Raw genomic sequence first — 26,810 nt, 5'->3', positions numbered from 1 at the left:
TCTGAATGTTTAGTTTTGGCATGCTGCCTACAGAAGTTTGGATACGATTTCAAATATGTTCCTAAACTTTCCAGTTTGATTTGGATGTTTGGTTTTAAAGATGTTCTTAAAATATAGCACTCATCACCAGGTGTTGGACTCAAAAACATGATTTAAAATTCTGTGCAATTAGTCACAGCAAGCACATTCCAAATGTGGGATTAAAAATATGGAGGAGTCAGACATTACCTCTGGACGTTTCCCCAAGAATGTGTTTGTCAAAAAAATACAAGTATGTAAATTAGAAAGTTCGACAGAAGTGATTTAAACAGAGGAGTGTTACTACAATACATGTAGTACATTTACCTCAACAACTTTTTAATAAAATTGTACTTCTTAGAGTAGTATTCAGACACGTTTTAGTCATACTTGAGTAATATATTTTACAGTGTAACAGGACTCTTGAGTAAAAGTTACTCTTCTCACTGTGATTAAATCTGCAAAATCTTTATGTTGACAATATTAAATATTTGAAATTATAGATCAGGTATTTCTTTAGCTTGAGAAGTGTTTTTCTTGGATACTTTGGCTTACTTGAGTAATGCCTTGTACTTTGAACTGCTTTAGTAATATTTTAAAATAGCAATACTCTTGAGTACAATATTTGTCTAATCTACCACCTTAGTTTTTTTTTGTTTTTTTAAATCAGTGACCTGACTAACCAGAGATGTCGTCACCATTTTGAGCCAAAACCTGTCCATTTACCTACAGCAACATTTACATTTGAAATGGTTGATCTCTTGGCTAGGATTGAGATTTTTAGTATATATATCAAAAAAGTTAGTTCACTGAACTGCTTAAAGCAAGCCATAGTCTAAATAAAAACATACATTTAATTCCAATATGTCAAGAGAACTCCTGCACAATTCCACATTTTTTAATAATTGCATTTTTATTAATTGAAAACAAAAAAACAAAACAAAACAAATGCAAATAAAAAAAAAGAAAGAGCCAAAACATGAACAGTATCATTGTGTAAGACGAGGTGAGACGAGACACTTAAATAAAAGGAGCTGTGTGTTGACTGGATGGAAGGGGGCGGGGTATGTACACTGTTCTTCACCTGGGGGCGGGGTTTAACAGTGGCAGGGAGCGGGGCCGGAGACACTGAGGACACCAGAGAAAGGCACTATCAGAGAGAACACTGACACATCAACAAAACAGCTGTGGGACAGGAGCGAGGGCTGGCGGGTAAACAGACTGGACTAGTGTAAAGGAAAGTTTGTCAAATAATCACAGTTTTGACTATTGCAATGTTTGTATTGTAATAGTAATGTGACCAAAAAATTACAATTTCAAGTTTTATGAGATCAGAAATTGAGTTTCTGTAAAAAGTTAAGTTATGATAAACTATAACTTAGATCTTTAATACAAACAGATTGAACATGGAAATATTGGGCAACCTTGTCTATTACCTTTTGACATTAATTACAGTCGAAACAATTCATCTACACTTGATAGTGGAGCATTAACTTCTAGTGTGTCACTAAAATCATTTTTTAAACCACTCAATTAAATACATTTAATCACAACATGATAGTGACTAAAAAGCAAGTATTTGTAATGGCCTAATTACCAATGATCACTTGAAATCTGTCAAATCAAAATTTATTCCAAAAGCCGATGTCCACCCTAGTCAGTTTTGAATGAAAATATATTGAATATTATACAACATTACAGTACATTCAAATGATTTTTCCAAGGATAAGTGTACAATATTTTCATCAGCAACCAATTGGGATTGTGAATACAATCGTCATGTTCAAGTTTCATTTCCCATAATAAAAGTACTTTCCTAAAATTACTACACAAAACTCAGCAAATAATTAAGGGGCACAAAACATGCTAGTGTGGACACATTTTACCACTAGCCCAGTCGAAATCCATTGCCAAACCAACCCCAGGAGTGAAACATGACTTTAAAAAGTGCTTGACCACACACACCACACAATACATAAAACAACTGAGAACATAACATTTGTACATTGTTGAAGCTGATCTCTCGAAAGACAATCTTGCTTTTTTCCAATTTGTCCATGTGTGCCACGGGTGATGCTAAGAGAGCGGATGCATGCGTGATGTAGGCTTTGATGACCCCGTGTCAATCGTTTCCATATCTACCTGTACATATTTCAACTTGCATTGGGTTTTCAGCATGTCATTTGAAAATCAGTTCTCCAACCGCGTGTCCCTCATGTTAAACGCCAGTCAGCTACATTCACTGCCCGAGTACAAATGGCTGAATAAATACATTGGTTTTGGAGAAAAGAAAGTGGTCGGACTTGGGGCGTGACAGTGTCCATGGCTCGATGCTAGCTGGGTGCTGGCTCTTCTCGTCTTCCTGGTTTTGAACTTGTCTTTTTTATTTCCCTCAAAAATGATGGTTTGTTGCAACTTTTTGAAATATCATTCACTAGAACTGAGAGGTATGGTGGCCCTTGAAGAACAAGTTACAATTTGGCCATTTGCAGTTGTTTTTTTTGTTTTCAGAATACTACTACAAATCTTCAAAATTTTGGTTAGATGACATTTTTGCCTAATAATTTTGGCATTTTGGCATAGTTGTTTTTCAATACTTTTCTTGTGACTTGTCCTTCCGGGCCACCGTAGAGAGGCCTTGGATAAATTCTAAAAATTAAAAAGAAAAACAAAACAATTCAGCACATGGCTACAAGGTCTTCTAACAAAAGATTAAACATAATTTACAAATGAAAAAAAATACAATTTGCGATGAGAGGTAAAACAGACAAACACATACAAATATATAATATATATTCTTAAAAAATGGATTCTCTCTATAGTTGATTTATTGTACAATGCTCACGTGCCAATGATCTCAGACATGGAAACTTGCGGTAAATGGCATCAGTTTTTTTCCTTTAAATTTTTTTAAAAACCATTTCTTCTTTTTAGCTTTTTTTGTTTTTTTAGCTTTTTATACGTTAAAACTGGTAGGCGTTTTTGTTTTAGGTGATTAAAACATGCAGCAAAAAAGAACAGAAAAAGGGCAGAGGAAAGGCAGAATGTTGCAAAGTGGAGGGTCGCGATTCTTCCCTCAGAGTCCTCGCCGGGTTAGGTTTTTTGGGGGCGAGGGGGAGCATTCTCAGCAAAAAAGTTAATTCTCTCAGTTGCGCCCCGCAGTCCTCCCTGGTTCTCCTGCTTTCAGGTGTGAGGGCGTCAGGGGCTGGAGGAGGAGGTGATGGAGATGCTGAAGATCATGGATGGTCGCAGAAGATCAGATGGTTGGCGGTGTTATTGTGGTGGTTCTGTGGTTACATGTTCCGGATGATGGGCGTGACGTAGTTGCGGGGGAACATGCCCGTCTGGCCGTGGCAGCCTCCCTTCCACCAATTGGGGTCCGAGTTGTCCAGGACCTGGATGAAGTCGCCGCGTCGGAAGCCCAGCTCACCTTCCTCCTGTGGGTCGAAGTCGAACAGCGCCTGCACATATGTCGGGTGCTAGAGGGGAAAAAAAAACAAAACACAGACACAAGGTTAGCAGGGGGTATACAGATAACATACACAGAAAAAAAGAAAAAAAAAACTATTTAGGGAAGTGGGTCCCAAACTTAACTTTCTTCGTCATTGCATTGAGGACATTCATTACTTCATTTTACAAAATCACACAAAAGCTGCTTTTATTCCTTAAAATTAAACCTAAAATATAACAGTATTAGTATGCAGTGCTTGCATTACCATTATTGGATGAAGACTTGCTCCCTGTGTTTATTGAAAGACTGACAAACAAGATTGTGTCAGTGCCCAAATCACGTCTGAAGCTGAAGTTGGGCACGATTAGAACTTGGATGGGAGACTGCTGGAACACCAGGTGCCACCGTGGGGCAGCAGTGGCTCTAGTATAACTGTTGCTGTGTCCTTTGGCAAATTTATGCTTAGTATGAATGTGGTGTGTGTGAGAGTGATTGGTAGTGGTCCGAGAGGCAGATGGCACAGATCGACAGTCAGTCTGCCCCAGGGCAGCTGTAGCTTCAATAGTAGCTTACAAACACTGAGTGTGGAGTACATGAATGAAGTGTGAACTCGCAAAAGTGACTGGTAAAGGGCTATATAAGACTAATTCAATATTATTTATCTTATAGTTATATTAGAAAATGCTCATGAAAAAGTTCTCAGAAGTTCCACCTTAGAAACAACCAATATCCAGAAGAAACCTTTATGTCATATTCTGCTGTACTGCACTGTAAGATTAAACACATCACAGCAATTTTGAGCAAACGCAAAAGATTACATAACTAAATAAATACTAGACCAAAATATTGAATGCCATACTGTGGAGCATTTCAGGCAAATCATAAGATCTCCATGTAGATAAGCAGGCTGAGCACCCTCCGAAACACAGAAAGGTTACCCAATGCTCCTTTAAAGACAGGTTTATGTAACGTAGAAGTGCCAACAAGCAGAGATGATTGCGCCTGTTATTCTCTGCATGGTTCACAGTGAGTCCAAAGGTTATCGACTGAAGGAAATTAAAAACCTGAGCGCAATGACACACACCAGAAGAGCTGTAGTCCTTCTCTGATAACAGTAATAAGGTCATAGAAGTGTCTGGAACAACTTCAAAGCCCTTTTCAATGACAATGTTTCACAGATGATTACTGTTGTAGAGACATGGCACATTGTAATGTAGGGCTAGGCACCATGTTGCCAGTCAGGTTGCCAGAAGAACTGAAAATTAGATCAATACTAAAAAGTCACATTCGCAGGAAAACAAAATGAACCTTTCCTGAATAGCTTTCGAATGATCTTGAGCTGTATCTGAGCAAGTATAAGGCCACATAGTCTAGTATAGGCCCATACCTGGACAACAGTATGTGTCTAACCAGCTCTGTACAGTTTTGATACTGACCAAGGTGTCTCAAAGCTAATTCTAACTTTTATTCAAATGTAAAACAATAAACAAACAACCAATTAAAATTCCAAATAAAGACTACCCAATTGTTTTTAAGGCAGATTCATTTTTGGATGATTTTATTACGCCTTAAATTGGCATTAGCGACAAAAAGATCCATCTTTATAAACTCAAAAGTGTCCTCTGACATTTAAAAGGTCCTATTTTATGCAAAATTGACTCTTACGAGGTTTAAGCCATGTTATAATGCTTGTTACCTCCTTAAAGACATACCTGGAGTTGTGTTTTATTTCATTCATGCATGTTTGAGCAACACTTTTATGTATTAGTCTATCTACATCTCCAAAGCTCAAAATGCTCTGTTCACATCATGAATCTGTAGTTTTCAAGTTAACAACTACCTTTTACCTTTAGTTCAGTAGAGATCGGCAATTGCAGGGCTGAAATCATCCAAATGATTCTAATGAAGCTGTATGGAGTTTAAATTTAATGTTTGAAAATTGTTTATGAATCTATTTTGGATGGAAATGCCATCCTATTGTTAATTGTTAAACACACAAAAAAACCCAGTTATAGGGACAAATCAAAATGTGTAGTGAAGAGAGTGAAAATGGCATCTGTACCTGGTGGACATGCTGCTGCTCGATGTCCCTCAGGAAGATCTGCTGGTTGCGGGACACGGAGGTGGTCCGGTGATAGTCCACCAGCTCATTCAGAGAGTTAAACTTCACCACCCACAGGAAGTATTTACCAGCGCCATCACGAAGGACTTTGAAATGCTGAACGTCGTTTCCAAACCTGGAACACACGCAAATAAACAAAACATACTATTTATTTGAATGTCAGAATTAGATCATTGTTAGAAACCTGTACTGTGACGGGAGTTGAGCTGTAGTTGACTAAAGAAATGTTCTGCTGATTGCTTTTGGTAAGTCGTGGCCAAACCTCCTGGTTAAAGCCTGATCTCATCTGATCTCTGAAGTCAAGCAAAGCTGGGCCTGGTTAGTACTTGCATTGGAAGTCTACTGGGAATATCAGGTGCCACAGTGGGGCCAGTGGCAAAATTTGTTGTTGTGTGCACATTGTCTAGTATGAATGCAATGTGTGTGAGGGTGTTGGTGGTGGTCGGAGGAGCCGCTGTTTGTTGTTTGTCAGTCTTCCCCAGAGCAGCTGCGGCTACAATAGTAGCTTACCACAACGAGTGTGAAGTGAATGAATAATGCACTATAAAAAGTCTCTGAGAGTTCAAAATAGTGCCATATAAATCATTGACTAAAGAGGACAGTGGTTCGGACAGACCTTTCTATATGACCACAGATCTGACCTAAACTGCACCGACTATTTATACAGAAAAGTACTACAAAACAAATGCAAATTTGTATTCACTGGAAAACTGACAGTTCTACTGGAGTGTGAGATATGGTTTGATGCATGCAGTTAGAAATAGGTGAGGTGTCAGTTCCCAGGCATGAGCTTAACTTGCTGTACAACTTGTATATTATATTTGTTTGATTAGTTGTTGATTTTATATTTAATATCTTATTTTATGCATGCCTTTTATCTTTTTTATATTTGAATGTTTTCCTCAAATGTTCTAATCAAATTGAATTTTTCTTTTGCTATGGCTCATACCTGGACGAGTGAGGGATTACACAGACACTATTAGTACCACTTTATCTTGCAGCATAAAACCTCTTCTCTTCACATCTTCTCATTCCAATTCACTTCTGTCTCTTGTAAGAATTAAACATAAACTATGCTTCAAAAACAGCAATTTAAATGTACATCCCTTTAGGTGACTTTTTAAATGTGTAAGTTGGATTCAAAACAGCTGGTTATGTGATAACAATAAAACCTATAGAATACAAAGTGAATGAAATTAAGCATGTAACATTTAAAGATATATTTACATGTTTCTTCTGAAAATGATCAGAGTTGACATTGTGGCAGATTTGCATAAAAAACAGATAAGTGGATTTACAAGAATTTACATAAATAGGTTATTACAGAGGCTTATGATGCACTAGAGGAGCAGTGACGAGATGGAAAGCACTTGGACAAATCAGACACTAAAGCTGCTGTGAGCCGTGTGCTTGTGCTCTACTGTGTGGACAAGTCAAAAGGCCTTACAGGACCATTACAGCAGTCACTGTATACTATGATAATGCTGGGCATGGCTGGGTACAATTTTGTAAAAAATAGGGATCTACCGAATACTGGTATAGGATATTGGTGCCAAACCTGAAAAAAATGCTAGATTGGATATCTTCTCCAAAATATCAGTTCAGATGATATCTTAGTTTGACATATAACATGATGTAATAAGACTATTTACTTGTTACAGTTGGCCCAGAAAGACTCAATGTTTTAACTTTAATTTATAGGAAACTATTCTGTAGTTACTTGAGAGATAAATAACACATTTGGATCAGTTTTGTCTTATTTTTTTTGTTTAAAGGGCCCATATTATGCTATTTCCTAAGCAATGTTCTAATGTTGTTTCCTCATCACAAACAGACCTGGAGTTGTGTTTTTGTTTTATTCACACGTTTAACGCACAAACCCTGCATATTCAAGCTGAGTTCTTCTTTCAAACAGAAAACACTCCTTGTGATGTCATCTGGTAAAATGGGAAGTGCTTTACAGTATTTTTAAACTCTATACATGTTCACTAGAATCATTTGAATTATTTCTGCTCTGGAATTGCCCATCTCTACTGAATTAATGGTAAAATGTAGCCAACTTGAAAACAACTGCTTCATGACATCACAAGGTGGAACAGAGCATGTTGAGCTTAGGAGATGCAGATGAACTAATAATGCAGAGTTATTCAAACATGTGTGAATGAAACAAAACACAACTCCAGATATGTTTTTGAGAAGGTAACAACATTCTAATGTTTCTTACAACTCGCAAGGTGTAGGTGTAAGGTGGTCAATTTTGTGTAATATAGGATCTTTAAAAGGAAATAAATGTAATTTTCAGTCTCTGTTGATATCAGGTATTCACAGATACTTAAAGCTATAGTATCGCAATCGGCAACAGAATTGAAAAAGCTGGACTGGTGCATCCCTCGTAAAAATAGTATTGGGATTACATTAGATTAGCAATAGATGTTTAAAAAATAGGATTCTGTTTGGAGTGCACATTGTAAACAACTCCAGGAGCATTAACATTTGAGAGAAGACTGAAATCAGAACAGACAAACTAATACAAGTATTCCAGAGCGTATTTGTAGAGGTTTTAACTACAGCTACGAGATTTTTCTATAAAATACAGGAAACTTCTTCTTTGTAGAATTCCATTATATAAAGAACTGCTGCCTTTGAATTGGCACAGGTGTCAAATTGCAAAGTGCAATTTCGATTTGATTTCAATATATTGTAAAGCCCTGTGAGATGAACCACATATATCTTAAATTATAGGCTAACGCACAGAGGAGATTATTGCACAGCCTCGCCCGGCACTATGGATGCTACGATATCAAATTATAGTGAGTACAGTATTCTTTTTCATTCAGATATTCTAAAGTTTTATACCATCCCTCTAGCATGTGACCAGTATTATAAAAATCTAACTTTATGAATGATAATATTAATGTGACTTTCTCACTAAAATTCTCATTATTATTTTTTTTTATGAATTCGATTCATTACGTTTATGGGTTTCAGCTTCCTGGCATATGCAACATTTTGAGGTTTTTGAGGTCAATTTGCTTTTAATGTTTGATTTTATGTTGTAAATTTTGTGATACTTTATTCTTGTATGTATTGTGAAGCGTCTTTGAGTGTCTAGAAAAGCGCTATATAAATAAAATGTATTATTTTTCCTATTCAAAAGATATAATATTTAGTTTTAAAGTGTCAATCGGCATGGCATCAATCTTAATTTTTTTATCAATCTGAAATCAATGGATACATGCTCGGTGTGTGTCAGGGTTAAGCAGTAGTAGCATGTAGTCACTAGCTACTGACTGGGAAAAGCAATCAACTTGTGATTTATGTCAATTATATATACCTGAAACAGTGGACATTTTAAAACATTTTTGGCACAATGCAATAGATATAGGGCTATAGTCAACTAAAGAAATTCTCGGTCAACTAAAGACAAGTCAGACCGATCGATTAGTGAAAAAAGCTCTAAAAATGATTATATATCTCTATGTATCTGACCCAAACTGCACTCACAAAACTACACCCACACAGGAGTACAAGCAAAAACAACTATTTACGCAGAAAAAACTAGTACAAAACTACGTAATTATATAAACACCAGTTAAACTTTTAAATCGTGAGTTTAATCTGCCTTTTATAAATGCCAAAAATACCAAATCTTCAGCTAACTCACTCACTAACTTCTGTTGTTGCTCCATAAAGCAACAAATAAAATGCCGACTAATACAAATTTCGGTCGATTAAGGCAACATCAACTGATTAATGGACTAAACAAGTAAAGGATTGCAGCCTTACATAGATTCCATAAGCAGTGGTAGATAATTGCTATGTGTCAGCAAAAAAAAACACAAAAAAACAGCAGATGGCAGCAGTGAGACTTTGCCACAATAAGGAAGTTGGTCGAATGACTCACATACAGCATGAGTGGGAATGATGAGCAGGCTGTATTACACTGTAAGCCCTGAAGTCTGTATACACTTTAAAAATAGGTGCAGGTGGTTGGTGCTTGGTAGTGTAGGGTGATGTACATACTTGACGGAGAGGGAGAAGTCCCCAGGTGCACTCTCGCTCTCTCTGATCAGAAAGGCTCCGTCATGCCTCTGTTTGTTCAGCATCTCCTCTGCTTTGGCCCGGGGAATCTTTCCAAAGAACCACCTGTCACACACACACAACACCAGAGCTATATTAAAAGGAGTACATTCATTCAAATCTGTTTTTCGATCAATATACAGTTTAATGTGCGGATGTAGTTTACAAGTTTCTACATTTAACCAGAGGGAAATACCCAAACAGTGAATGATGACTAGAAGTAGAGGTGGGAGGTATATAAAAATAATAATACAGAAATTACTGTTTTGTAGATGGGCAAAATTACAATATTGAGGTTGTCTTTAATATAGGGCTGCACGACTAGATGTTTTATAACGAAGATGGGAGCAGTATTTGACCAAAATATCAAAAAAGGATTAACTACATGACTATCAATAATGTCTTTGTTAATATTCTATCTAGAAGCTGTAGTGGCCATATTTAAACCTTTATTTGATTAAAAATCTGATTTAAAGTATAAAAATACAAATACAATTTGACTAACTTACTGCAAACTAGTCAACTACAAAAATAATTGTCAGTCGCAGCCTTACTTATATTCTACACAACTATCTTAAAGAATCTTAAAAAATAAAATAAAAAACAATCTTCCAAACAAGAATAGAGATAGATGTGAAAGTGGTGCAGGGTGCAGAGTGTATGAGGGGGAGGGGGGTGCAATAGCAGGTGCAGTACTGAGATCACAACAGTCACCTCACACCAAAGTGGGTCAAAAAATGTATTTTTTGTAGTAGTAGTAGTAGTATTAGTAGGAGTAGTAGTAGCAGCTGTCATAGCAGTAGTCGTAGGAGCATAAGTAGTTCCTAAGCTAGCATACTTGGCATAGCAGCAAAAACTAAAATAAAGTCAAAATGATTCACTGTGTACTGAAGAGACTTGTTTTCATTATACCATATTGCTAACAGTCATAATTTCAAAATCTCTGACAACATTATCTAGCATATTGAGGCCAGTTACACGTTACAAGAGAAACTAGCAACACAGCAAAACAAAAAAACAATCATGTGTTAAAAACCAAGTAATCCAAAAGCCAAGTGCCAAAATTGCAACTGGCTAACTACTTAGAATTTGTTGAAACATGTAAAAGGATATTGTGTACACTCAGTAGGCCGGATAAGAGTCTGATATTTAGGGAGACTCAGTTTCAAGTAGGAACCAACCAAAAGGGTTCGGTAAGTACTGGTACCAAAAAACGCTTCATTTGGTGCCAACTTTTGGTTCCTTGGTTTTAAATACCAGCGTCAATTAGCCAATAAATACACCGCTCAGATTTATCAGTTGCAGGTGCTCACGACTGCACTCTGTGCAAACGAAAGGCATGTGCCCAAATGCAGCGCAGTGTATCATCTTACTGGTAAAACAGAAGAGCTGAAGAAACAGCATGCAGAGTTGCAACGTTTCCACTCAAAAACACATCAAGTCTCCAGTGCGGGGCCTTTACAGTGTCTCAAAGTCAAAATGCGTAATAATAAATGTACATCCAGTCATAGGCTGCAGTGTTCCTGTAAAGATGACGCCAAACTGATAACATGAACCAAGCCATTCATTTACATTTACAAACAATAGAGGCACCGAAAAAAGAATCAATATCGAAAAAATCAAATGGTATCCAGCTCTACTGATATTGCCATCTTATAACGAAGTACTAGCAAATTAAGGAATTTACAAACTGGCAGAAAAAAATGCATCTAAAGAAGGGGTTTTTCAGTCAGTTGAGATGTGAGGGATATTTTTGAATCTCTAGGTTTCACTTCTCTTTCAGACTATCTTCTCATCTGAAAGCGTGCTATGGGCACCTAACTAAAAACAAAACAAAAACAAAACAAAATGGCTGGACAGGAAAAAAAAAAGGCAGAAAGCTCTTACTGGTCTAAATTATTTAAAACTGCCGCTGTCCAAAGACTCACCAGCTCTATTACAGTCAGCTGAATATTAATAATAAAAGCTAGACTTCTGTGCAAGTGTGGCAGAAATAAATGACAGAAAAAATGTACAGTAGTTGATCATAAAATAAATCCATTAGGACATTTATTGACTCGGTGGTGTAAGGTTTGCTATATTGTCCTACAGTAGTGCATTTGTACAAAAACAATATGGCGCCCACACAAAAAAAGGCACGTGGAGTTGAGTTTTTAAATTCACTAAATGCTTTTCCACTCTGGTTTATATCAGATGTGGTGTTACTATCTTAGTAATGCTATGTCATTATGTACTGTGGTTAGCATTTTCCCATCTGCTGACTAAAAGGGCAAACTGGGCAGAGAGTAAAGCAGAACCTCCTGAATTCCCTCACTGAGCTGCAGAGGCTGCACTAGCACTGATTCATGATTGGCTGCAGGTGCTGGGGTTTAGGTAGAGACCATTCAGAGAGGACTCCCAAAGATGACGCTCAAACAGTTCTCTTACTGGATAAAGCAGAACAAATGAAAACACCAATCTCTGACTGTCAGATCAAATGTTGTGATTAAGAATAAACAACATTACGGTTGTTGTGTGGAAAAGCAATATTTGATGTACATATGTTTACCCTGTATCTGAGGACACAGGTCAACCTACATCCTACATACAGTTCCCTTTGAAAGTTATTTTAAATTCCATAAACTTGATCTTTTTGTGTCCCCAGATATATAGTAAACATGTTCAAATCAAATAATAAAACAAAAATGGCTTTTACTGATAACGTTTCTTATGCCGATTTATTCTTAACTGCAAAGACAGACAGACATGATGGCCCAGTTGTTCATGTTATAATTTGGTGTTGGTTTCCAATACGATTATTCAATCAGAAAGTAGAATGAGCCTCACATGTGTCTCATTTTGGTTGCCAGTTTCAACGCTGAAATCCACTTGGTTTAACCCTAAAAGGACTCTCTAGCTGTGTCCCAATTCAGTGGTTGCATCCTTTGGCGGCTACATTTGAAGGCCAGTTGCATCACGATCGGTCCCTAATAATGTTATTAACTTACTATTAGGAGAAAAGAAGCCCACGGCATAATTAATAAAGCTGCTTAGAGGAGGACCACATTTTCATGGCCATGGGACTAAACACTTGGCCAGTGGAGCTTGGGGGTACGATAACACTCAGGGGTTTTTTTTGCATTTGTATTAATCTTTAAAAGGCAGAGTTGAATTATGTCTAACAAATTTTTTCACTTATGTTTACTTACAACTTTTGACTTATATTTACTTACAAATTATGTAATATAAGCCTACAATTTATGCATTTAAGTCTAAGATTTTATCTGCTTTTTACAATCCTTGAATGTTTTTAAATTAAAGAATAACACTGGCTGGACTGGTTGGAAGATTTACAGTAATTTAACAGACATGTACTGACACACTGATGTAGAGACTAGATACATGTGTCTGTTATGCCTCTCACACCTTAGGAAACTGTTTAAAATGTTTGATATTAATTAATTAATCAATTTTCTTTTTCTCATATGCAGCCTCCTGTATGGCAGGAAACACTAGGGACAAAGAACTGGGGGCTGATAAGATGCAGGTGATAAATGAAATGGGCCAAATGCAGATGACGATAAAGTGAACCTAATACTACACTGTGTTGGTAGCAGGTCAGCATGTTTCCAGACCACTGCCACTTATTAGGTATGGGGCATGTTGCATTGTCTATTGAAATTTATAGTAATAATGAGGGCTGCAAGATGAATCATGATCAAATTGAAATCACAATTTAAATGGTGAAAATAAACATTTCTCAAATGTGCACTATTGCTGACTTAATTTTGCTGTGTGTTTATACTAATGGCCAGTGGATCGGAGTAACATTTATGACATGCAGTGTGAACTTAATTTTCAGCTTAACCTGTAATAGTTTTGTAACTTGTCATTACAGGTTTTGACTGTGCAGGACTTTCAACCGACCAAACTTAAGGCCCACAATCCCTCTGAGCAGCAGACAGTGCTAGCCGAGTCCTCCTCAACAAAACATGCGTCATACTGAGTGGTAAACAAGTGCTGGTCATGTCTCCACTGTCCCCCGTCCAGAGTCACTGAGGAGGAGGTGATCCTGCAGAAGACCTGTGGAACGTCTATGGTCCCATCATCGCTCCAATAATGCTATGAGTTCATAAGCTTAAACATAAACGTCAAATTTCTTGCAGAAGCAAAAAAAATATTTCATTTAAATAAAGAATAATAAGACTAGAGGTAGTTTCCTTTAATCTTAGCTAAAGAACGGTGAGGTCATTGAGGAAGTGTAAAATGATAATTTTCCATTAACAGAAAATAGATTTGTACTTAACAGTTTTCAAATGAGTAACAAGAAGCTGAATGTTTGTAAGACCAACATACAATTTGTGCCTGATGTCCACTGGATAATTTGTGTGTTCTGATGTTTCTGTCTAGACTAACTTTGGATTCATTGAAAGATGTCAGTTATTTGAAGTCTTTAACTAATTTACATGTACTAAAACAATGTTTAATGTTTTATGTTTAATGTTTGACTATTCACATTATTGACAAAGTATTTCAGAAGATCTTTCTTTATAAACTGACCTGACGCACCTTTACAATGTATGTATGTCCCTTGTCAATATCTAAATCCTACTTTAAGAATTTAAATACTTTAAGGTCATTTAGGCTATTTTATTACAAGAACATTGTCAAATTGGTTATATTTATAGAAATTGCACATACTAGTTTTCCTTTTAGTGCGTTGTTAATCATAAGATTTTCATGAGATTTATTACAATATTTGGGGCTCATGGTCTGACTGTGATCACTAGAACTAACCTTTTTAATCAATCAATGTGCATAATATGCATGGTGCGTGTGGTTAGCATTAGCATTAGCAGCATGTCTCTGTTGCTGGGTGATGGGAGCGGCTCCGCAGGCTAGGCCTGTCCCATTTCAGCACGGCCTTTGTAGTCCATGGAGGCTACACAGAGGAGCAGCCTTCGTCAGCCGGGTCCTTCGAAGGATGCAGCCGAATAATTGGGATACAGCTTCTCTGATCTGAATCATCACTACTTAAACCCCAGCACCTCCAGCCAACCATGAATCAGTGCAGCCTCAGCAGCTCAGTGAGTGCATTCTGGAGGTTCTGAACTTTTACATGAGCCTTTTCCTCCCTTGTTTCTTTTTTTCCTTTTTTTTTTTACGCATGATTAATCTATAATTAAACAGTAATGTGTTTGAAGTTGTAATGGTTTAAAGATAGCTTAAGCTTGTAATTTGCTTTTTGTACAACAATGTTTTTATAGTGACTATCAATCTAAAGATACTTCTTTCAGGAGTTGCATGTAATTGCATCAGTTTGACAGCCAAAACTTCTTGATATCAAAAACATTGTCCAGCTGACTACTCTTCAAACCTTTTCTACCAAAAATACACTGAACTCAACACACAAAAATACTCAAAAGGTCAGTTTAGGTCACATGCCCTTGAACTAACCCCACAGTGCTTGAACCTCCAGGTGAGGTGCTAACAGCTAAACCACAAGAAACTAAATGACCTGGGCTGTCTCTTCATTCTCACCACAGCGGGGATCTCCATCTGCCCCCGTTACTTACAGTCTCTGGGCTTTCACCATGCTCACAGGAAATTCTGCTGGCTGGCAGTCCCATTCAAAGCCTGTGTCGGGAGGGCTTAGCTTGGAAATGCTACACCACAAGACGTGCGTGTATGTGCCCAAGTGCGCTTTGGCTTACATGGCTTTTTACACTCCTCTAATTAAACTTTCATCATTTGGCCATGTGCTCTGGCTTCTCGCTTTCTCAAAACTGATGGCTTACTGTACTGCTCCAGAGCAGACAAGGATTCTGACCTACATTTCTGAACCTTGACTTGGTCTATATTTATGGCTGGCTATTGTCACTGGGAGAATGCATGCAGCAGCCCACAGTGGGTATGCAGGCAGATGAGGGGGTTGGTATGCATGTTCTTCTACACAAAACTGAGACATGGAGGCTGCAATTATTAGAGCCAAATTAAGGGATGCACCAATACCAGCTGATACAGGCATAAAATACTGGTATCAAATACTAGCACCGATCCGGAATAATTTGCTGAATCAGATATCGGTTCAGTTTGAGACTATACATTTTCTGGATTCTCTCATAACTTGTGAAGGTTTATTGATATAAATTTGCTAAGTTATTTTATTATAATTATAAAATATAATTATACTTATGATAACAATAATGACAATAATAATGACAATAATAATAATGGCCTTTCAAAGTCCTCAAGTTCTGGAATAGGTGAGTTAAACGTTTAAAATCTTTAAAGCTAAAGTACTAATATTGGTATTAGAAAAGCAGGATTGGTGCATCTCTAGTCAAATTCGACCTAAAACGATACCAAAATAAATATGGTTTTCAAAATGAGTTATTAATGGATAGGAATTAAACAAAACTAAATCTGTATATTAACTCCAAAATCTGAACACTACATGCTTTTATTGACAGTGGATTGGCAGTACACCTCTTTTTTAATGTCAGTAAAAGCATGTGGTTTGGAGCAGAGTTCAGACTTTGGCGGAAGAAATTGGACCATTTTTTATTTTAAATGGCAATGATTAAAAGTCTGTCAGGAAGTTCATATTGAAAGTCTTTTGTATTTAAAAAGGACAAAATAATATCCAAGTGAAAATTGTGATGGATCAGTCAGGAAAATAAACTGTGATTAGTTATTGTTTCAAATCGCCCTACTTCCCACAGCAAAAAGTACACATACACACTTGATTACTGTTCAAGTATACCATTAGACCAAATGATCTTTCCATAGACTAATCCAAGGAAAAGCCAGAGTGAGAAGGATACATGTAAGCACTACTGCTGATGCAGTAAGGTCAATATTCAATTAAGTCTAAGAGGCCTTGAGCCTTTAATAAAGAGCTGCACTGGCGTGAAGCTCGGGTTCAGAGAGAAAGCCCTCCAGGGACACAGCCTGGACCTGGCATTCACTTTCAGTAAGAAAGCCAAAAGCACATCAGAAAGCCAAACAAAGTAAATAAATGTGTCCAGTTTATAAGGTTTGGTGCTGAGAGATAAGCAGATCATAAAGGTCTCTAATGGCTACTCTGAACTGCGGTGGTGAAGTAATTAAAGGGCCTGTATTTGACTTCGAACAATGAGTGAGGCACATTTTTAACATGGATCTATAATTAGAATTGGAGGTCAGATGCTTTACCAGCAGACATCTGTTTCTAAAGTTTTCCCTTAAAATTGAGTCTTGAGTTGAGTCTTGCTGTTAGACTCGTGAGGCAGGGATGGTACGTGCTGTGTTCTTTGAGGCCAAAGTTGGCATGTTGCTGGACAGTGGTAATGTGGATCACAGTGATGTTATGAGAGAATACAACAGCGCTGGGATAGGTTGATGCAATTACAAATAGGGTGCTTAAGGTACAACTGGTTCCAAAACAATGATCTTGAATCTAAATTTTGTTACCAGGTAAGTCCCAAAGTACCACCACAGAAGGTTTCTGAGCAGTCTTCACACAAAGAACACCACTGTTCATGCTCATAGAAATATAACACTTTTTAAGAACTCTTCAACTGATATCATGAAAATTCTTTGGGTGAACTGCTCTGCCTGAAGCTCTGTAAACAGACTTTAATCGGGCTTTGTTTTAACACAGAGCATAACTTAGTTGGAACCGAATCACCATGGTAACTGCTGAAGATACCTCCATAGACATGCATGCTGTCCCTCCCAGCATGTGGCCAGTGCAAAGTATCAATAGCCAAAAATCCAGTCCAGGCTAATTTTCATTAAAGCGGTAGGCACTGTACTTACGGATGGGCCTTCATCTCTATGTAGTTCTTGGGAATGAAGCCATCTTTTCCATTTAGTTCCGCCTTGTACCAGTTCTGATCACATTCTTCATTTAATACCTGCAGGAGACAAAAATAAATATGATTAAATATGATACCATATCAAGCAATACCATACCAATCATATGAATTACTTAAGCAAATCAGTGAAGCAGGGGTGGGCCATATGGGGAAAAAAAAGAATCACATATTGATCAATCTCGATTTTCAATTCCATCTACATATAAAGAGACGTGCTGTGGCCTGACTCAGTACTTCTGCTTAACAAGAGATCGGTTACTCCTCTTCAGTACCACGTGCTCTTACTGCCACAGGATTGGCTGTAGACCTGTCGATTAAATTGCACTTGCTTCATTATCAACATCGACCAAAGTTTAGATTGCAATCTATTGATCTTTCAATTTTTGGCATAGTATCAAATGTAATATCAACTGAGGTATCAAGTGATGTGTTTGACTTCCATATGCATTTACAACTAGTGTGACACATACCATAGTTTGAAAAACACATCATCTGCCTCTACATATCCAATTTCTTACCACTGTGTACTGTCTGCATTTAATAATAAAGCACTTTTTTGTCAGATAATCAGAAAGAGCATTATTAGCATGCTAGTTGTTTTTTTAGCTTTCACATGACTTCTATCTGGCATAGATACTGAAAAAACTCAAAAACATTGTGGTGAATAATTATGACACGTTAGGAAAGTGAGGAATAACTTCAGCCTGCTCCAAACCGTAAAAAAAAAAGTGTTAAAAATCAGGTACAGTGTCTTGAACAATGCAATGAAATGTAATTCTGACGACACCCATAGCACGAAATGTCTATGGATAAAATACACCCTAATGCTTGTGACATTTCCTGCATGTTTCTAATTTTGCCCAAAGGGATAGATATATTTTGAGAGAGAAAAAAAGAAAACCAGCTTGATATAGATGTTGCATAATCACAAGTCTGTCTTGAGTTGAAGGCGGCGGGGGAGGGGGCTTAATATGCCTTGTCAAATTTGGTTAGCTGGAGCTCCGTGGTGAAGGAACCACTTTGCACCTTCACGGCAGACATCTTTGCAAAAGGCGCTCTCCATCACTCACCCTCTTTGATCAGCACCCATCTGCATAATTCACCCGGAGAACCGTTTAGGTGCAGGCACTTTCTTACGCCAGAGGTAAATGCCATGGTATTATATCCCCATAGAAAAGAACTCTCTGTCACTGTTTGGTAAATCTTGTTATGTGGGTTTTCCTCTGTTGTCATCTCTTGTGGAGATGAGTATTTGGCCAGATGAAAGCAGATGTTGAACCAGTAAATGGTAAAGAACCGCAGCTCCAGTGATGCTGCAGGATGCCAGCTGCTACAGACTGTGCCCACCTGCTCCTCACAGGCACCAATGCACAAAACCTGGATGTATCTAAGCCTGTTACCATAATTACTATATCGACTTACATTATATGAAAGCTTTGGGGCTCAATATTTCATGTGTTTTGTGTGTACATTTTCTTTGCAATAGTGGGGAGATTTTTGTTACTTGTTATTGTAATACAATTCCAGATATGAGCGACAGAGGGTAAAATAAAGCAAATTAGAGGCTCTTTCTACTTGAAGTTCAATTTCGTGGTATCTTATGCAGCCATAATTACTTTACTTACACATGCACAAGCAGGTTTACAGTATTTTTGAAATTATGATTTTCCTTAGCTGGATGGGTAGTGGTGAATATTGATCATACATAAAGTCTGAATGAAAGTAGAGAAAATCAGTACAACAATAAATCCCTCCACATCATAAATTTTTTTTTTAAATACATAAAAAATGTAGAGAATTCACATGTGAGGAATAGATTTTCTTGCAGTTTTAAACATCCTTTAAAACATCCTATGGCAGCAGGGTGGCTAGCACTCACGGTCCCCCTGCTGCACCTGGTTGTCCCATGCAATTGATGGATGGGTCAAATGCAGAGGATGTTTGCAAGACTGTTATTTTGATGAAGGTTAAAGTACCTTGGAAACTATATAAATTTGACAACCCTTGACTCTTGTTTAAAGTAGGGTGTGATAAATATAGGTTAATAACTTAAGTCCAACCAGGAGGTAAAATTATAATCAACCTAGGAAAACGTAGAAAATGTTTTAAATGTTACGGTACCTACTTTTCAGTAAAAAGAGTAGCCTAACCATATGCCATGTGCACTTTAAACTAAAAGGGAGCACTATTTACCTAGTCAGGATAAAAACGTAGGAACAGTTTGTGGTAATGTAGACGTAACCTCTGTCCAACCGCTCCCTCTGACCTGCCATTGCCCTCTGTGTGTACCACGCAGTCACACACATTAGCAGCACATTGCCACTTGTTTCTGATCCAAGTGATTTCATTAGGCTGTACATGTAGCTGTGGTTGTGATGGCTGACTCATGGTGTAACTGCTTTGGAGAGATGCAGAGAGCGGAACAGTGCCCAGGGGCCCCAGGGATGAGCGCCATGTGACGGGGCCACTGCAGGAGCCTGCCCGGGCTGTGCAACTGACAGAACAGTTCACGAGAGGGAGAGGAGAGAAGAGAAAGGGAGAACAATGAAGAGAGGAAATAGAAGAAAAGTGTAAAGAGAATGGAGAAAAGGGAAGAGAGCGATGACAGAGGAGAGAAAAGAGAGGGTAGAGTGAGAGAAAAGAGGGCTGAGAGAAAGAACGTGAGAGACAGAAAATAGGTAAGAGAAAAAGACAGAGGGAGACAAGACAGGAATGAGAGAGAGACAGAAGGGAGGAGAGGTATAAGAAAGAAAAGAGGAAAGAAAGTGAAGTGAGGGATAAGAGAGAAAAAAGGGGAGAGAGAAGAGAGGTACAAGAGCAAAAAGAGAAGGGAAAGAGAAATAAGGGAAGAGCGAGAGAAAAGAGGGATGGGAAAAAAACTGAAGAGAAAGGAAAAAAAGTACAGGGAAAGAAAGTGAAAAGAGTAGAGAGAAGGAGAGAGAAGTGAGAGAAGGAGAGAGAAGTGAGAAAAGAGAAGAGGCAAGAGCAGGGTGGTTTAGTCCATATAAGTCTAAGTCCAATGAAATAATAACTGGTCAACTATTAAAATGTTTGGTCAAATTAGAAGCCGTCCGATTATTTGGCTAAACATCTACAGCCCTAAAGAAGACAAAAAAGGGAGAGAAGACATAAAGAGTTGAAAAGAAAGTAAGGTAAAGAATAATATTTGGGAGTAGTTAGTTGAAAACCAGGGGTGGGCTGTGCACACTGGTGGGAACGAGGGATCACGAAGCTTTCGATGAAAAGTCTTCAAAACAGCCTGAAAGAACAGAGCTGTGGGAGGCCAAGTGCTGCCTGGAGGAGGAGGAGCAGCGGTCAGACACAATGCTTCTGTCCTCAGAACCAGAGGAGCAGGCCCACACGCTGGCAACCATCCAACCTGCCAACTGTGCCATCAACTCGACATGACCTTTAAGAAGACTCAACTTTCCACCATCCCTCTGGTACTTGATTGAACTTGATCTTTTTTAGCATATAATAAATAAAAATAATCATAATAAAAAAACACTCTTTGGAAATATTCGGTGTAGACTGCCCATCAGTGCAGTGCTGGAGTGGTCGACCTGTCAACTTCAGGACCAAAAGGTTCTAGTATTTTCTAGGTAGTGTTTTTCGTTCTCTATTTGTTCATCCAGCTACATTGCCCTATTCTAGGCTATACATCTTAGTAAAGTTTAGAAAAAATGTGTAGTCATGGCCGGCCAGGCATCGTCAGCACAATGTATAGTATTTCTGGAAACGAAAAGTCCAGCTGGATTTTAATGTTACATCCCATACCTTCCATAATTACCTTGTCTACAATCGGAGCTAATATATCGCAGCAAGGTTTTCTGAAGTGATGACTGGACTTATCTGCGAAATCTTGTCAACTTTATTTTTTTTTTACATATTCTAATTACACAGCTTATCTAAGGCTGCTGCAATTTTGTACTTGGCATTTGAAACAAAAAAGGGAGTAATTGGTTTGGCTTCTGTGTAGAGCTGCTGGAAGCTTGGCATTTGGCTGAGGGACGGACAACATGTGTTGCTAAGTGACGCACTGCGCGACTGTTTATGAACTTCGTACTCTGTTAATATTGTCAACAATGAGAACGCAGTGTCATCTCTGCGAGTCATTAGCGACAGTAATTCAGAACGCACTGGGTCGCTCTCCAAGAACAAAGAGCTCAACATGCAGTAGAATTACAGCCTCTGCTTTATGGCCAAATGGGATGGTAACAACCGGCTATTTTGTTTATTTTGCATAATGGTCTATGCAGTTCTACGAACATGTTCTCAAATGCATGGGATTCTTAGTCTATCAGATCATATTTCAGTCATATTGGCCTGATATATCAGCCTATGAATATATCAGTCTATCTATACCTAAAATCATTCAGTTCTTGCACACAGAGGGTGCAACAGTTCTGAACATTTTACATTTTACAACCAACAGATGAGAAGATCTTACAATATATACTTGTTACCCTAATTAGATGGGGACAATACATTTGCTACAAGAAAATATTCAAATTTTCTGCAAAACAACATTTTAGTATACAAGTATATTGTAAAATAAAACTGTCTAAAAGCTGCAAAACAAGTGGACCAAAAATAAATAAAAGGAACATAAACTTGCAGTGCTAGCTTCCAAATAAAAGATATAAGGAAGTGCTCTTTTTACTGTTAAATTTACAGTCTAAGTGTAATGTTTTGAGCAATACTCTAACCTCAAGACAATTACAGGCATATTTTAGCATATTTCTGATGAACTGTTAAAAACAAAACTATGATTTGATATTTGTTATAGCCAGTACTAAATCAATACTAAAACTAGTATTGAAACTAGATACACATTTGAGCAGGTAGAGCTGTATCAGAAATAGCATAAGACCACATAGACTAGTATACGCCATGAACCACTACAGAACCTACCTGGACCATTGAGGGATTATACAGATATAAGGCCACATGGGAATATTACAGAAAGTACTACAATTTAATGTTGAAAATCGCAAAAGTGTTTAGCTTCATCGTAGTATCAGAATTTGTACTGAGTATCGATTCTGTTCCTTAGTATTGAAATAGAGCTTGAAATTTGTCGTAGCGTGACAACACTAATGGTGAGTTTAAAAAAAAAAAAAGTCTGTCAACATTGCCCAACCCCTAAGTCTTAATAAGGCAAACAACCAAGAAAACAAAACTCATAATAATTTATTTAGCATGTCAAACGTTATCAGAATAATCCAACAATGCAGTCTCAGTCCCAGTTCACAAGAAAAACACCACCCAGCCACTACATGCAAAAGAAGAGAAGTTAAATATTTGCATGCTTGGCAGTTTTTTTTGCTTGCACACGGTGAAGAGACAAACATAGCATTGTGCGGTAGACTGAGGCCTGTCTGTGTGCGTGTGGCCGGAGCAGCGCGGTGCCCCCTTGGTTCTCTGAAGGCGTTTTGTGCCTTTGGTCTGCTGCTGCCAGAGCCACAATAGCAGTGGAGCACTGGGGAGTTTGTGTTAGCGGCTAAGGTCCGGCCTCAGGGATTATCTCCTGCACAGCTGTCAGAGCAGACCGCCTTCGCCGCATTCATATCTCTGTCACACACTAGCATGATAAAGTCAAACAGCATAGTATGGTACGAATGTGTCAACTGCCAGAGATGACAAGAAAACAGGCAGAACTAAGGAAGACATGCTATTAGTAGCTCTATGTATCTGACCCAAACTGCACTCAAGACTACAACTAGGCCTGTCATGATAATTACTATATCAACTTATTGTTCAATATATGAAGCTGGAATAATATATTATCGTGAGTACTTTTTCTTTGCAAAAGTGGGACGATTTTGGATATTTTTGTTGTAACACGATAAGATTTGAGCATTGGAACGGTGAATTCGCCCCTTTTATGGTTAATTATTGGTACATTTTGCTATTTATTTGCTGCAGCTCTTGTCTTTTAATGAAACAATCCATTTCAAATTGTTTACTGAGATTATCTTATATTATTTAAATCTTAATTAGTGGCATAAAGTAGTTTATTGCAATATTTCTCTGTAGCAATATATAGTGCTTCAAAATTTGTTATCGTGACATATCTAACTACAACTGAATGAGTTTATGCCAAAACACCTATTTATGCAGAATAAAGTACTAGGAAACAATATATTGGCAGGTGAAACATGTGAAACATGAGTTTAAACAGTTTTTTTACTTACAATTATCAAACAATACCAATTCTTAAGATAACTCACAGACTCAGTAACTTCCTTTCTGCTGTTGTCACATTTAAATGTTTATGATTAAAAAAATGAATAAAATTAGTCTAAATTAATCCACAAATACAAATTTTGGTCACCTAAGACACCAGTGATTGATTAATCCACTAAATGAGTAAAGGCCGATAGAGCTAACTAGCGCTGCCAGATTCATCAAAAGCACAATCTGAATGGTCCTAATTAAACTGCAAAGGCTGTAGGCTGACTTTAGGTAACATGAGTCTGCAAATAAAATTCTATGAGAAAGAATATTTTCTCATGTGTACAAATTGCTTAAAGCTAACCAGTTCTAAAACGGATAGGATTCATATTAGAGTCGGTCAGGCCAACCTGCCCTGAATGCCTGCTGTCGTCTTATTATTGGGAAGTGCTCCTCTTTTTTTCCCACTTTGATCAACTCCTTTCAAAATGGTGACAAATTAGGACCATTGCCATAGCAGTTTATTTAAAACAAAATATTATAGTGATCTTACCATTGCAATATTAGGTTTGGTATTAAGTTGACTGTAAATCTCATATGCATGCATTTTAATTTCAGTTTAACCTCAAAGTGACCCCAGAGTATGAGGACAACCTAACACCAGTGATTTAATAAAAAAAATTATGATTAAACAGACTTTCTAGCGTATCTGTGCATCTCCCATCAGTAATGTGTGCAGTTTAGTATTTTTATGAAGAGGCAAACCACCAAGAATATCATGTTACAATGATTTCCTGTAATAGAAAAGTTGAACAGTCTTGGCCTGTCCTCTCAGTTTGTAGTTTGCAGTGAATGAGGAGAAGGGATTATGTTTTTAACTTAATCTGAGGGTGAGTCGGACTAAAGATAACCGAGCCTCTGCCACCACAGCACACCACTGATAAACAACTGAGGAACAACGCAGTGTGTAGAACCAAAACAGATATGTTAGCTTAAAACAATATTATAATGGAGTAAGTAAAGATATTTCTCAATAAATTCCAAAAAAGGCAAACTATTCTGAATAATTTAAAAGGTCCACTAAGATGTAACTTTATGGTGGACAAACCAATACCAACCAATCATCAATGTTGTGGCAATTCCAAAAATGTTCCAGAGAATGGCATTAAATCTGCTATTGCAAAAGTGCAAAATAGAGAAGTTTAATGCCATGCTGTGGAATATTTCCTGGCAATGCAATCTGTACAGAGACAAGCAAGTGGCAGCTTCCATGAGAAAAGTTACATAGTGCACCAAGACTTTCCATCTGGCATCATTATTTTCCTTATCAAGTCCAAAATTAGTCTCTTTATTTCTGGTTGTCTCAGTTAAGTTTTTATTTTGACAGGGTCTCAAAAGTAAATCAAACCATATACTTTTTGGTTGTTATACAGCTGAAATTACTGAGGAAAAATAAAAATATTGCAATAATATCAATATTGCAGTTCTTAACAGACATTTCGCTAAAATGTCCTATATTGTGCAGCCCTACTTGCCATCTCTTCTAATGGACAAAACCTAACATAAAATCATCCCTGGACAGCATTATGGTTCTATCCCAGCTTTACAAATGGACCAGTGCTTTTTAATTGCACTCCTAGACAGATCAAAGTGCAGTAATTACAGACATCGAAACTAATATGGATTAGTGTGGTTTTGGGGTACAGATGGGTGGTAGTGTCATGTTTTTCCTTCTGTTTGGCAGTGTTTCTGGGGTTTAAATGACTTTGACCTCCTTTGCTCTCAGCAGGGTGTCAGCAGAGCGCGACAGGGAAAGGACTGAGCCAAGGAAGAATTTCTATGACCCGATTTGGAGAGGTAGTGGGGGGAGGGGGGCACCCTAGGAGCAGAATAAATAGGGTTTAATAACTCTTGTAATTAAAATAATGCTGAGAGCCACAGCTGCAGGTGCTGAAAATGCGCACACAACTACACTCTGGTCATAAACTTCATGTTCGACACAAAAGGCGAAATAAAGAATTTTGGATCCAACAACACAGTGGCGAAATGGTGCTGCACCTGTGACGCTCATTCTGCTTTCTGATTGGATAATCGTCTTGAGATCATCTGGATTTCACAAAGACCACAACCATGAACAACTTGGTCGTCATGTCAAGTGTTATGAATGCAAGAATAAATCAGCGTTACGGTTGTCATCAATAAAAGCTATATTTAATGGGTTTGGTCATGTTTATTTAATTTAAAATCAAAACCTTATACACAATTTCATTAGACTGCAAGTTAATAGGCCCTTTGCAGCATTTGTAACACTTGTTAAATGATTTTTAAGCATATGCAAAATTAGAAAAAACAACAATTGACATTAATTTATAGATCACCCACCATAACAATGAACATGATAAGAAAATCATATATAATAAATTATGTGAATCTGAAATTGCAGGAAATAGACTTTGGCCAAAAATCAACAGTTGCCTTGTTATCGAAATGGACCGGAATACAGTTTGTTTTGGCGTTCTCCTGGGTTTGTTTAATAATGTGTTGTGTGGTAATTGTGTGTGATGACGGCGTCTCATACAATGTTTACTCAGCAACAACAGTCAACCGCTTTTAGTGCTGCAGTGGAAATGAGAACATGTCGTAATGATCATAATCTCAGGTAATCAGGAGCAATAGAAGTAAGTCAAACAGTGCTCTACTACATTTTGAGAGAAGCAAAGTACACTGTAATGTTAATAAACCAAGCGTGTACTCACAAAATTGAAAAAAACAACAACCCCAAAACAACAAATTAAAAGTTGACCTGAAGTATTACGTCACCTTTTATTATTTTTTTTAGTTTAGGTAGATCTAAAGCTAATTTAGATTTTAAGTTCATTCAATAAATATTTAAATGGAATAAGGTCACACATGGTCAACATTTCAGTTTTCATTTCATTAGCAACAAAATGGGCTATATGCTAGTCAGTGTAGTAAAATTATCAATAAATTAATAAAGTCACAATGTTATGGTACTCATCCCCAAGTATCTTATTGTTTTGATAATAAAAGTTAATACTTAAGTGTCTTTGATATTAGTAAAAACACAACGGGCCCAACATTGAGCGTTGTGGTACATCAT

The 26,810-nt window shown here is 37.5% G+C and overlaps 1 protein-coding gene across 1 annotated transcript in view; it reads right to left on the bottom strand.

Annotated features, from left to right (window-relative positions):
* Window positions 1-853: 853 nt before the first annotated feature.
* Window positions 854-26,810, bottom strand: part of grb2b (growth factor receptor-bound protein 2b) — a 51,230-nt gene continuing 25,273 nt past the window's right edge. The window contains exons 3-6 of the mRNA XM_033971820.2: window positions 17,454-17,551; window positions 9,615-9,737; window positions 5,532-5,706; window positions 854-3,497 (exon numbers count right to left, since the gene is read on the bottom strand). Coding sequence (XP_033827711.1) covers window positions 3,312-3,497; window positions 5,532-5,706; window positions 9,615-9,737; window positions 17,454-17,551 — 582 coding nt within the window. The 3' untranslated portion in view covers window positions 854-3,311. The remainder of the gene's footprint in view (window positions 3,498-5,531; window positions 5,707-9,614; window positions 9,738-17,453; window positions 17,552-26,810) is intronic.

The sequence above is a fragment of the Periophthalmus magnuspinnatus genome, chromosome 8 (assembly GCF_009829125.3).
Source record: "Periophthalmus magnuspinnatus isolate fPerMag1 chromosome 8, fPerMag1.2.pri, whole genome shotgun sequence".
In the NCBI taxonomy this organism is placed as follows: domain Eukaryota; kingdom Metazoa; phylum Chordata; class Actinopteri; order Gobiiformes; family Gobiidae; genus Periophthalmus; species Periophthalmus magnuspinnatus.
This window is presented reverse-complemented; position numbering and strand designations above follow the sequence as displayed.